At 46.2% G+C, this 12972-nt stretch overlaps 2 protein-coding genes and 1 long non-coding RNA gene across 5 annotated transcripts in view; 1 reads left to right on the top strand and 2 right to left on the bottom strand.

The window, feature by feature from the left end:
* Positions 1 to 4188, bottom strand: part of SVOPL (SVOP like) — a 92818-nt gene extending 88630 nt beyond the window's left edge. The window contains exon 1 of the mRNA XM_045052814.1: positions 3043 to 4188. The gene's annotated coding sequence lies outside the window, so the exon portion shown is untranslated. The remainder of the gene's footprint in view (positions 1 to 3042) is intronic.
* Positions 4189 to 5061: 873 nt separating this feature from the next.
* ATP6V0A4 (ATPase H+ transporting V0 subunit a4) overlaps positions 5062 to 12972 on the bottom strand; it is a 101242-nt gene continuing 93331 nt past the window's right edge. For all 3 annotated transcript variants that reach the window (XM_019825880.3, XM_019825881.3, XM_011280577.4), the window contains 3 exons: positions 10282 to 10399; positions 6956 to 7127; positions 5062 to 5486 (listed from right to left, as the gene is read on the bottom strand). In XM_019825880.3, the coding sequence (XP_019681439.3) occupies positions 5393 to 5486; positions 6956 to 7127; positions 10282 to 10399 (384 nt within the window). In that variant the 3' untranslated portion in view covers positions 5062 to 5392. The remainder of the gene's footprint in view (positions 5487 to 6955; positions 7128 to 10281; positions 10400 to 12972) is intronic.
* The window catches only part of LOC123384049, a 34409-nt gene continuing 29039 nt past the window's right edge, over positions 7603 to 12972 (top strand). The window contains exons 1-2 of the long non-coding RNA XR_006594630.1: positions 7603 to 8014; positions 10244 to 12285. This is a non-coding gene — a long non-coding RNA (uncharacterized LOC123384049). The remainder of the gene's footprint in view (positions 8015 to 10243; positions 12286 to 12972) is intronic.

Below are 12972 nucleotides of genomic sequence, written 5' to 3' on the forward strand. Positions count from 1 at the left end.
TATGGGTATGTACATATTGATCCCAATTTATAACATTTCACTTAAATAGGTACCTGCATGGAGATTTCAGGAGAGATGTTGTCTGAAACTGTTTTGTCTTTCAGTAAGTATTTGTGGAGTACTACTATGTACTAGACCATAGAATATAATGAAAGGGTCTCTGGCGAACAAAGGGACAGATTCAGGCAGGAAGAGTGGGTCCCAGGGTTAAGTGGAGGTTGCTCTGGCACACAAAGGGGGGCCCCTGCTTATGAGTCCTCAGACCTGGGGAGGCTTCTGCAAGCAATTCTAAGTGGAGGCCTGAAGGAGAAGCAGGAGCCAGCCATGAGGACAAGAGTAAGAAAAGAATTACCTAGGGCAGGGAGAAGTTAGGGTTTTTTCCCCATTCTTCCTTCTTTATCCTTATCTCATTTGTTTGAATTTTTAGAAAGGCTTGTTCTTGTACCACAAAAATTCTTTCTGCAAAAGCGAACCAATGTATAGTTGACGTCTTGCTTCCGGTGTTCACTAGGCCACTGTCCTAGGCAGGCCTTACCACTGCCCCCACTGCCCCCCATCACCGGCCATGACCTATCGGGTCAGCAGTAGGCACTTGACCCAGACATGATCAAATCACTAACTGGCTGGAAGTGCCCAAGGTGGCCTGGCACAGGAAGCCCTCTTTCGTGGTAGCAGTGTTTGCACAACATTGTAAATTATACGACTAAATGCCACTGAATGGGTCACTTTAAAATTGGTATAATGGTCAGTGTTATGTTATAGATATTTTACCACAATTTCAAAAATTAAAATAAGAAAAGCCATTTGCAAATGTGTGCGTGTGCGTGTGTGTGCATGCACATGTCTATGCACTCAACAAATAAATGTCGGTAGTACCTATAAACCACAAATTACAAGAAAAACATTAGATTCTAATAGATTGATGGGCAAATTATATGAACAAGCAATTCCCAAGAATATATAAAAACTGGAAGCAAAACTGGAAAATTGTTCACCTTCTGTAGTAACTGACAAAATGGCAGTCACAAAAAAATCCTTAGGTATCATTTTATACCTACTAAATTAACATAAGAAGGAAGAAAGGACAGAAAGGAGGAAGGAGGAGGGAAGGAAGAAGGGAAGAAGAATTAGAGGAGGAAAGGAGGGAGAAAGGGAGGGAGGAAAAGGAAGGCAATCAGTAGCCACGGTGAGACTGAGATTGAATGGATTCTGTTTCTTCTTCCTCAGTTTCCTTCTCTGAAAATGGAAATAATACCCAGCTACCTGTGGGAGAAGTAGCTTGCTGTCTTCCCAATAAGGTCCTCCCTTGCACCTCGCTGAAGAAAGTGGTCACTGAGAGGCAGATGAAGGCCCTTCTGCCCCTCCCCCTGCATGATGGCTGATGCTTCATCAGGCATCTTGGGTCATGATGCAAATGTGAAGATGGAAATATGGAAACTTCAGGCCAAGTCTGGCAGAGCATAAGCTAGAAAGAGCCTGGAAACCTCTCCTACAGCTGTGGACCACTTACCTCCAGACATCTACATGGGAAAAAAATTAAGCGCTCTCTGTTGAAGACACTGTTATTTCTAGTCTCTGTTCCTTGAAGTTGTGTGCAATTATTTTATTTTTAGGCTAGCTGAGTGTAGCAGTGGGAGGGAAGAAGGAACAAAGAAATATGTAGATGGCCGTGATCAACGGATGGTAAACACCACTGCACTCAGACCAGCCAGTTGTGTATAATTCTTAACTGAGAAGCTTCCTCTTCAGTTTGTTACAAGGATCAGATGTGATGAGGTTTGTATAATATGGCACAGTGCCCACTGCAACCTAAGCACCCATGGGAGTACTATTTCTTATCCCTGAATAAGGGTATCAACTAAATGTCTAAAATTTCTCCATAACCACAAATTAAATACACACAGAGTAAGTTCTTTAGTATTTTCAGAGTTCTCAAATGTGTGCAAAAGCATTTACTGCTTAATATTCCACTAACATTAAAACACCTTGGCCTCAGATGAAAAACCACCCAGGTGGGAAAAAAAATTACTTGTTTTCTAAAATAGATTGACTATTTGGGTGTTGGGTACCGTGTTGGGTGGTGGGGAGGGGAGTACAGCAGTGTAGACAGATTATCAGGATTTGGGCATTCACATCTGCATGCTATAAATGGGCTTACAGTACACGTTATTACAAGGACACCCAACATTAACTCAAATTTAATAGATCACAGATATTCTCCTTGTATTCTCTAGGGTTTCAGCCAAGTTTCATAAGGAAAAGTTTTCCTAAAAAAGAGGACAGAATGTTCCATAGAGATAGATAAGAGGTACATTACAGATAGAGCTTGTAATCTCAAGTCTGAAATGGAGTGTTGGAAAAGCTGAGATGGCATCGTCTATTGTTTCCCTAAATCATTCTGAATCCATTCTAACCTAGGAAGAGGAGGGATAATCAGTTGGACCGACTCAAGAAGAGAAGGAATAACATGGTGAAGAATGTTTCCCACCCCTTACCATCAGCTCCTTAAAAACTACAATGGGAAAGTAACCCAAGACCTAGCTTCAAAAAATCTGTAAAAGGGGTGCCTGCCTGGCTCACTCCAGGAGCTTACGACTCTTGATCTCAGGGTTGTGATGTTGAGCCCCATGTTGGGGCTTTATTTTACTTAAAAAAGAAAACCTTTAAATAAATAAATAAACAAACAAAATATCTGTAAAAACTGACACGCTGAGGGTCTACTCTGAAATTCAAAAGGTTCACGTGGCATTCAAGCTTCATTAAAATAAATTCCCGGGCACTGATGGACTTTTCATTCCATTGCATTTTGCTATACTGAATTTTTCAGCCAGAAATAATTGAGCCATGTTAGAGCCTTTTAAAACTGAACATGCTTGTATGTGTGTATAATGTCATTGATTTTGCAATATCATCAGTATGAAGAGGGAACTTTTCATATTCCATGTGCCTTCAGTCAAGGTGGTCAAACTCCTACCTCCCCAACCCCCACTCCAAAGCAGGAAAAGTACATCCAGATCCATGCTGCCCGTCGGAGTTTCTTACCTCTGTATAGTCCTTGGAAAGCTTTCCAGTTTCAGGCTCTTTCGCTCACTTGCCAAGTGTCACGCAGCAGTTAGACCATTGGTGGCCCCAGGAGGGGCTTCTGGACTTACCTGCCTAAGAAGCCCGGCCCCCTGGTCTTCTCCTCCTCTTTTGGCTCAGTTCTGTGAGTGGAATTCTTTAAGGAGCAACCTTGTGGTGTGAGCAAGTGAGTGACATCCAGGTTACACCCCCTTTTCTGTAGCCCTTCACCCAATCCTTTTTTAAAGGGGAAATTATGTCTCTCACTGAGATTAAAGAAGGCTGCCAAATCTTGGAGGGAAATAACAGTTTTCAGGGAGGCCATGGGAACTTCTGGAAAAGCAGGGCTCTAGGTGAGGGGCAGAAGGAAGCTTTGTCCTTTCAAACCTTTTCTCACAGCCATCACTGCTTAGAAGTAAAGAGGCAAAGCCTGGTGATCCATGTACACGTAGCATATTTTTAGATAGTTGTTGAGAAGGGCAGTGATGTCCTGAGAAACTTGAAATTATCCAGTGACCTTGGCTTTTATGGATTTAAACTAACATTTACATATGGCTTTTGTCTGTTCTTTCCTTCCGGCAATGTTACCGGATGAGTAGCAGGTCCATGCCCCGTGCTTGACACTTCCTTTCCACAACCCAGAGAATGGAGATCACTAATCCCCATTTTGGCAATGAGCAGAACAACTCGGTCTCCTGCCTGGGGACACACATGATAAAGGATCAGAATTCGAAGTCAAAGATGCCAACTATCACTCTTAGGCTCAACCTGCTTTAATCTCTGAAAATTTTCGAGCAGCTAATTGTGCCTTACGTTGTGCTAGACAAGCCACGACACTGATACAGAAGGTGACATGGAACCTTCCTCGGGTCTGAGCCATGACACTTCCGTGCGCACCCATCAGCCCCACTACCAAGCAGGGCAGGAGGGAGCTGAAGAACCCAGAGATATGTCCAAAAGGCAATTTTGGATTTGGTCAAATACTCTGAAATCTTAAGAACTAGATGCTATGTAGAAAGTGCCTTGAGGCGCCTGGCTGGCTCAGTCACAAGAGCATGCGACTCTGGATCTTGGGGTTGTGAGTGTAAGTCTCACGTTGGAGGTAGAGTTTACTTAAAAAAAAAAATGAGGGGCGCCTAGATGGTTCAGTTGGTTAAGCGTCTGACTTGTCTCAGGCCACGATCTCACAATTTATGAGTTCAAGCCTCACATCCTGCTCTGTGCTGACGGCTCAGAGCCTGGAGCCTGCTTCAGATTCTGTGTGTGTCTCTTTCTCTGCCCCTTCCTCTCTCTCTCTGTCTCTCTGTCTCTCTGTCTCTCTGTCTCTCTCTCTCTCTCTCAAAAATAAATAAACATTAAAACCATTTTTTTTAAAAGTGCCTTGTAAACTGTAAAGCACTACCAATGGTAACAATGCTTAATTCCACTGGTCTAGTTACCTTGAAGATTATGATTAACCTGGATAACTAAATAGTTATCTAAATAGTTGATGACACATATTTTACTCTACAAAACTGGCTCTTAAGAGTTTGACAATCCAGGAGGCTTAGAAATGACTTCAGGGCTGACAGACCCAGAGAGTATCAGGGAAGACCTGTCTGGCAGACTCCTGTCTGGCAGGCTCTTTTCCAGAACTTTCTCGAGTCTTCAAATCTCTTTCTCCAGTTCCTGCAGCACAATGTGCATCCAGCAAACAGTCGCTGATGATATGTTGCCACACTTCATTTCACAGGGTTTAACAACACATAGAGCCACATGGGGCCAGCCCTCCGTCCAGGGAACATTACCCTTTCTTTCCCACCTGGAGTGGAGATTCATGAGAAAGTTCCTAATCTTATAAAGCTTAGCCCCAGCCAAGGAAAAAACACATCTGAGGAACCAGGAAATGAAAGAATAAAATAAACATAATCCTCTTAAATTAGTTTGTGTAACTCTATTGTTTAGCTTTGGCCTGTAACTATCAATACTAAATATTACAGAATAATTTTGGACAAAGACATCTTAAAGAACAAGGAAATGGCCCAGAAGTTTATTTTCTTGCATATAATACTCACAATATTGCAGGAAAACATCAGTGTAGTGCTCCCCGTTTCTCAGTCATTTTAGTTTTTGACAATGACGACCCCACATGAGGTCGGTTCCTCTCTGACATGGTTAAGTCGTATCAAATTCCAAGGCTTATAAGTAAAATATACACGGCTTCCTGTCTCCAGGTAGCTAAGAACAATCATCCATTGACCGCCTAGCACAGGCTGACATCGAAGACAAAGCTGAACTTCTTTCACAGGCACACAGACTGAGGCAGAAGATGCGGTAGCCACGGGACCTGCGGCTATTCCTCCGATGTCCCTTCCAGGATGTATTTAAAGGAGAAAGGAGAAAACTTGTAACCGGCCCCGACATAGAACTTGTTCTGGAACTCCACCCTTGGGGGATGGGGGAAGGCAAAACCAAAAAAAAAAAAAAAGCGAGATAAAAACATGTAAGCTAGAGGCTGGCCGGGAAGGGAAGAAGCGGGGCATTCGTAAAATCAAGCACAGGGTCAGGAAGGTGTGCCAGGGAAGACACTCAGGTTGGTGGCCACTACAGGGATCCTCTGAGGCTTATAAAAATCCTTCTCTTGCCTCCCAGTCACACTTTTCCTTTCCTATCCCACCCCACTTCCTCCAGGCCCCTGCCACCAGCCTCTCAGACCACGGCAGAGCTACCCTCCCCCCGGCTCCCACAAGCAGGGAAGCGTTTGCTGTGAAGTCTTGTCTCACGAGCTAGTGATGAGAGAATGTTTCACGAGGTTCCACGTGGTTTTTCTTCTCCATCCTCATCTTAACCATGGGACTTACGCTATTTCACAATACCCGGGACCCTGACTTAACGTTCTTGTAACTTACATCGCAGACATCACGCATGATCATTCACGCTTGATTATGTTACAGGGTTCATTTCCTTAAGGACGTGGGGAGAGCCGATGTCATAACCTGAGGCAGGGGCGCTGTGATTCCCTCCACTCCATACACGGAGTATGTAAAAACTTTTCTTTATGAACAGCATGCACAGAGGGAGGTAGAAAGCATCGGTGAGAGCTAAAGACAGTCTCTGTGGTTTAAGGGTATGAGCACACACTCAAAATTCTTGGACAACCTATGACTTGTTAGAAAAACAGGAGCTTCAACAAATGTTTTCATATTTGTAAGCCTAGTGAGGGCTCATAGTCTCCGGACACATTTGCGGATGTCAAGGGCCTCCTGTGAGTGCCTTCCTCCTTCCAGGTACCCTTCTTCTGTTCCCACTTTGTAGAGGTTAGTAGCCTGTACCTCTGGTATAGTTCCTGCACTCAGCACCAAGGGCCTAATGTCCCAGATTCACTAAGTATGCCGCTGTGAGACTATCTCAGATCTGTCATCTTACCAATACTTGAAGTGTTCCTTATCTTGAAGCTAGTTGTGATATAACAAACGAACTCTTAAAAGAGAACAAGTAAGGGGCGCCTGGGTGGCTCAGTCAGTTAAGCATCTAACTTTGGCTCTAGTCATGATCCCACAGTTCGTGAGTTTGAATCGGGCTCTCTGCTGTCAGCGCAGAGCCTGCTTTGGACCCTCTATCCCTCTCTCTCTCTCTCTGCCCCTCCTCTACTCTCTCTCTCAAAAATAAATAAACATTTAAAAAGTAATAATAAAAATAAAAGAGAATGAGTAAATGGGAACTAACATTAATCCCAGGGCAGCCATCATATGTGTATACACATACACACAGGCACACACATACACACACCTCATCATGTAATATTACGCCAACAGGTGACTCAAACTGGGTCAGGATGTGACCTCAGATGGCTGGTCCTATGGCCCATCATCTCTCTCTAGAGCACACAGAACCTCCCCAGTGCAGCCACGCTCACCAGTGTAGTCGCAGGGCGTGCAGGAACGCAGAGAGACCCTCCATGATCAGAAGGATGGCTACTGTCAGAACAGCAAATATGGCAAAAATGATAAAGACTCCAATGAGTCCTCCCCAGCCTCGCACACGAAGGCCAATGTTCATCACCATGGTCCAGAGCACTTCAGACAATTCTGTAAAAGCAAGAGAAACCTTCTCAACCACAGAGTTTATGTGGCAAGTGCAGGGTTTTTTCATGCCATATACCTGGGTCTGCACACCCTAGAATCCCAACACTGTGCTCTTCAGGTAGAAAACTCAGGCACATGTGCCCTGGGGCACCTGTATGAGACTGTCTAGGGCAATGCTTACAATAGAGGAGTTTCTGTCATGACAACAAACATACGGAGGCACAGTATTCACCAGTGAAAGTGAGCAAACTACAGTTACCAGCAGCAACATGAATAAATCTGAGCAACAAAATGTTACACCAGAGAAGCGAAACACAACAGAATGCGTAGAATGTGATTTGATATGGACTGCATGTTTGTGTCCCGCCCACCCTCCAATTCCTATGTTGAATCCCTACCCACAAAGTGAGGGTATTTGGAGAAGGGGCCTTTGGGAGGTGATTAAGTGTTGATGAGGTCATAAAGGTGGGGCCCTCATGATGGAATTAGTGCCTTTATAAGAAGAGACACCAGAGAGCTTGCTCACACTCTCCCTTTCGGGGAGATACTACCATTACATTGTTGGGTTGAGACTGGAAGTCATCCAGCCAAAAGGTCAAAGTGGCATGGCCCAGAGAGATAAAGACCTGTCACTTGCAAGTGGATATTTGGACACGATGAGAAGAGAGACATGTGAGGGCACAAGGGGGAGTATCTACACCTGTGCTGTGCCCTGTCCCCCAGCGCTGGCTTTCTGTTGGAGTAACACAATGGGAAAGTGTGTTAATTTCCAGTGTTTCACTCTCACCTCCTCCTTGTACCCCCATCTGGGTGATTTTTGAAGCATGTATCCAAATACAGCCTCCCTCAACTTAGGTCTCAGCATGGCACTGATGAACAGATGTGATAGAGTAAGTACATTTCCATTGTTTAAGCTGCTGAGATCCGGGGCTGGTAGTGACTGCAACACGTTCTAGCCTTGGTTGACTAACACAGCAGGCTCACTACCGGAACCACACAGGAAAGCCAAGGCACACACAGGTTAGCCTGCTTGCCTGAGTTACTGAGCTAAAAGTGGCAGAAGAGAAACTAGGACTTAAATCAGCATCTGTTTTCTGCCAAACCACCTCTTCAAGCAAGTTTGTTAGCATGAGTTGAAGATATTCCGTGGGAACTATATGTCTCAGGAAGTTCTAGAAAGATCCAATGGGTAGACCGTGCAGGGCAGCTATAAGCCATATGGATTTTCTGATGTCAAATTGCATCTTCGATGGGCATGGACTGGTCAGAGAGCACCCTCCTGTCCCATCTGGGCTCAGCCCTCTTGTGACATGATGCTTCCAAACCACATCTGGGATCAGAGCTAAAGGCTAACATTAAACACCACTTGACCACACGAAGCTCAGAGATCCACTTCGGGACCTGGGAAACCACCTCACATGAGTGCATGTCAATGCACAAGCAAACACAGGCAGGTGCTTGTGGATGTATGCATCCAAACACCTGTGTACACACAGGTAAAGTGTATGTGTGGGAGTTGATGTAAGGAAATGAACACAGCCCAAGCCGCGAAGGCTAACAGTGAGTACTTGCATTTCTGCTAAAAATCAAGAAGCAGGCTCACTTTCCTTGCTTTGGTTTCTACCCATCTAGCACACACTTTGGCCTGATCTCTCACACATTGTGCTCAGGGCTGGGAATGCAGGGGTGGAAATCAGGGTCGATGCCTTTCAGGAGCTCACAGTCCAGTAGGGACACAGGTCAATCAGGACTGAACTGCAATCAGTGTTAGGAGGGGGCACTCCCAGAACCCAGGGAAAGGGCACCTGCCAGACTGGGGATCAGGGAGGAAGATTTCCAGGAGAGGTGCCGTTTGTGTGAGCTCTGAAGGAGGAATTAGAAATCAAGTGAGGAGAAAGCTAAGGAAGAAAGGAAGATTTCAGGAAAGGGGGCTGCAGGGCCAACACGGAGAGGCCCAGAGCGCGTGGCAGCCTCAGGAGCCTCAGTGCAGGTCCTGGTGGCCACTGCCTATGAAATGGGTGGGTACCAGGGGCTGGTGGGGCATTAAGGGCAATACCAAGGGACGAGACTGGAAAATCAGGCAGGGATCAAGAAGGATCTTACAAAGTAACTTGATGAGTTAGGATTCCAGACTTAAGTAACCCCTGGGGATGGAATCATGACCAAAATTGGGCTTAGCATGACCCTGTAAGGTGGCAAGTACCCCTGGTGGGGGGGTGGGTGCAGGTCAAGGGTCAGCCAACTGGCCTACTTCCCACCAATGCTCACAATCAAGGCAGGCCTTCTCTCAAAGTGAACTCCCCCAAAATGGCCATGTTCTAATCTTAAGAAAAAGCTATATGGCAAAAAGGGATTAAGAATGGATTAAGCAGGGCACTTGGATGGCTCAGCCAGGTAAGCACCTGACTCTTGATTTCGGCTCAGGTCATAATCTGACAGTTCATGAGTTCGAGCCCCAAGTTGGGCTCTGCACTGACAGCGTGGAGACTGCTTGGGATCCTCTCTCCCCCTCTCTCTCTGCCCCCCACCTCAACTCATGCTCTTATGTGCCCTCTCTTTCTCTCTCTCTCTAAATAAATAAACTTAAAAAAAAAAAAAAAGGAATGGATTAAGCAGACAGGATTAAAGTGAAGGGGTGCTGAGATAAGGAGATCATCCTGGATTATCCAGGTAGGCCCAAGGTAACCACATGGTCCTTAGAAGAAGAAACCAAAGGAGTCAGAGCCAGAGAAAATAGGGACATGATGAATGAAGCAGGAATCAGACTGATGAGCCCAAGAGCCAAGAAATGCAGGCGGCCTCTAAAAATAGAAATGGCAGGGAAATGGATTCCCCCCTAGAGCTTCTAGAAAGAACCCAGCCCTGCTGACATCTTGGTTCTACAACTCCAGAACTGTAAGACAGTATATTTGCATTTGTTTTGAGCTGCTAAACGGGGCAATTTGTTATAGCAGCAACAGGAAACTGACACAGAGGCTAACTACTCCAGTAACATAAAGTCAGACCTACAGAAAAAGTCACTTCTTCCTAAGAAAAACCAACCATTCTTTGGGCAAACATGCCGTAAATAACCCAGAGAAGGCACTTCTCCAAACAAGCGCTTTGCTTCTGTTTCCCAGGGGAGATCTGATCGTGACCCCGAGGGCAGCTCACTCACGTGCATGAGCCAAGCTGAGGGCCCAGAGCCGGAGGTAAGAGGCTGTGTTTGAAATGCAGCCCAGGCAGTACTCGATTGTGTGGATGGCTTGATGCACAAAGATGTCTCCAAAGTTGAACTGAAAGAGAGAATTTTTTATTCTATTTCATTAAGTATTTCCTCCATGAAAGGTCTTACTAATGATACACCGATGAATAAAACATGTGCTCCACTCTTAAGGCACTTCCAGTCGAACTAGGGGAAAACAAATATTAATATGCTCGTAGAGAGAGAGTTAGCAGCGCAAAGTAGGGTACAGTGTGTGTGCAGGAACATTTCCCAGAAGTAGCTGAAAGAAGTTCAAAGAAGAAGAGAGACCGGTCGGTAAGGTGTCACAGGAGGTGAGGTCTGTGCTGGGCCGGGAAGGCTGGGGAGGCATCTGGAAGTAAAAGATAAGCAAGATCATTCCTGGTGAAGAAAATGACTCCCGGTGAGGAAAAGGTGGGTGCTTGGGAACATCAGGAAGGCAAGTTCTGGGCGGGAAACAATTTGGCTGGAAGTAGGTGCTTGTTTGGTGAGGACTAGAAAGGAGCCCCCAGGTGCTGAAGTTTCAGTAAAGAACAGAGTTGGGAAAATAAGTTGGAATCAATGAGCAACCATAAACAGCATCTGAATGAAAAGTGGCCGGGGTGGGGAGGGGGAATAAAGAAGTCTTGGGGGGATGATTAATCTGGTGACAAAATGGACTAGCAAAGGCAGAGCCTTATAAGCAAAAAAGCCTGTTTGTTGACTAGCTCACTAATCTAGAGATGAAGGGGAAGAAACAGCACGCACACAGCAAGAGCATGCTGTTCCCTTCAGGCACTCTGATGCTGTCGGGGGAACAGTGTGACTGGCACCATCCTGGCCCTCAGGTGGCTCGCAGCGTGGTGGGGACAGGGTGCTTGGAAAAGTGCAATAATCAAGACTCAGCAGTACTGTGGGAATGCAGAAAAAGGGCCTCTGACCCAGCAGGGGCCAGGGTCATACAGGGCTCTGAGGGTCTTGAGTCCGAGGGGCTAAAAGAATGGCATTGACAGAAATGGATACATTGGAGAAGGACATTAGTGATAGGTTCAGGTGTGTTGTGTCTTAGGTGACAGCTGGCCACACAAGTAGAATCTCTCAGCACACAGTGACAGAGGAAGAACAGGTTCAGAAGAACAGTCCGGGCTGGAAGTGAACACCTAGGACTCACCTGTGGGAGGTAAGGGGACCAGGAAGACACACGAGGGAAAGATCACAGAGCTCCCAGCCTGGGAAAAGTTCATCTGGAGGTGAGAAAGAAAGACATGGATGATGGAAAGAAGAGGTCAGAGTCCCAGAAGGAGTCACAGGGCTGCGGCCAAGGATAGAGAAATACCGAGGAAGGCATGGAGGGTGCGGTCAACCATGTCAGGAGCTCTGGAGAGGAGACAGGAGTCAATGCCTCTGACTCAGCAATGAAAACAGCTGGGAGGAGGTGAAGGGCAGGGAAGGGCAGAGAGGGGAGAGAGGCAAGGGAATGGAGGAATGAGTGGTGAAGAACGAACCCCACCCGAGGAGAGGGCTGGCTTTGTCCTGGCTCCAGGGAGGCAATCTCTAAACTCCTGACGTCTCCCACCTGAAAGAACTGTCTGTGTTCTTCACGGTGAGCCCCTGGGACCACATTGGATGGTTCCTGTGGTTGGAGGGTTGAGACTGGGAGCCATGTGTTACCAGCCCAGCCTCCAGGGAGAGGATGGAGTTGGAGAGTGAGCACAACCACTGAGTTGCATGCCTACGTAATGAAACCCCAATAGAGCTTTGGATGCTGGAGCTCCGGTGAGCTTCCTGGGCTGGCAATGCTGTGTGCACACCACCACATGTTGAGGCCGGGAGACTAATGTCTCTCTAAGGACACAGAATTCTGGAATTTGGAACCCTCCCAGTGTCAGATTCTGTCTATGCGCCTCTTCTTCCGGCTGCTTCTGATCTGTATATTTGAGCTACAGTAAAAGCCTAACTGTAAGTAAGGGTTAAACTTCATTGAATTCTGTAAGTCGTTCTATAAATCACCAACCCTGAGGGAATCTGAGGGGACCCTGAATTTGTAACTGACTGGTCTGAAGAGAGGGTGGTCCTGGGGGGGCCCCAAACCTGTGGCTAGTGTCGGAAGTCTTGGGCAGACTTGGCAGTCTGCAGACTTCGACCCAGAGTTTGGCCAACACCTGGTGTAGACAGAGGTCAGAGAGGACCCTGAGGGGACAAAAGAGCCAAGCCTGTATATATGCTTGGCAATGGACGATCCACACATGATTGTACTTGGGGGAAGGGACCCACAAATGGAGCCTCAGGTTGACCAAACAAGGGCAGCCAGTACATGGCAGAGGCAGAAGATGAACACCGAGAGGGTAAATATTGAGGGCATGGGAAGAACAGACGAGAGAGGTTGTACTGGACGGGCTGGGACTGGATGAGTCAGACGATGTGTGGGCTGGATTCTAAAACATCCCCGCAGGTCTGGCAGGCTTAGTAATATTAATAGCCACTAATATGGGTTACTTTCTGTACCTGGAATCTTGTCGGAAAAACTTGATCCAGATTTTTCATTATTTCTAATTGACTATCCATTAGTTTAAATGAATTCTTTTTTAAGTAATTAACACCACAAATGGAACTTCTTATAGCATCTCTCAGGCTTCACAGGAACCC

The sequence above is a fragment of the Felis catus genome, chromosome A2, assembly GCF_018350175.1.
Source record: "Felis catus isolate Fca126 chromosome A2, F.catus_Fca126_mat1.0, whole genome shotgun sequence".
In the NCBI taxonomy this organism is placed as follows: Eukaryota; Metazoa; Chordata; class Mammalia; order Carnivora; family Felidae; genus Felis; species Felis catus.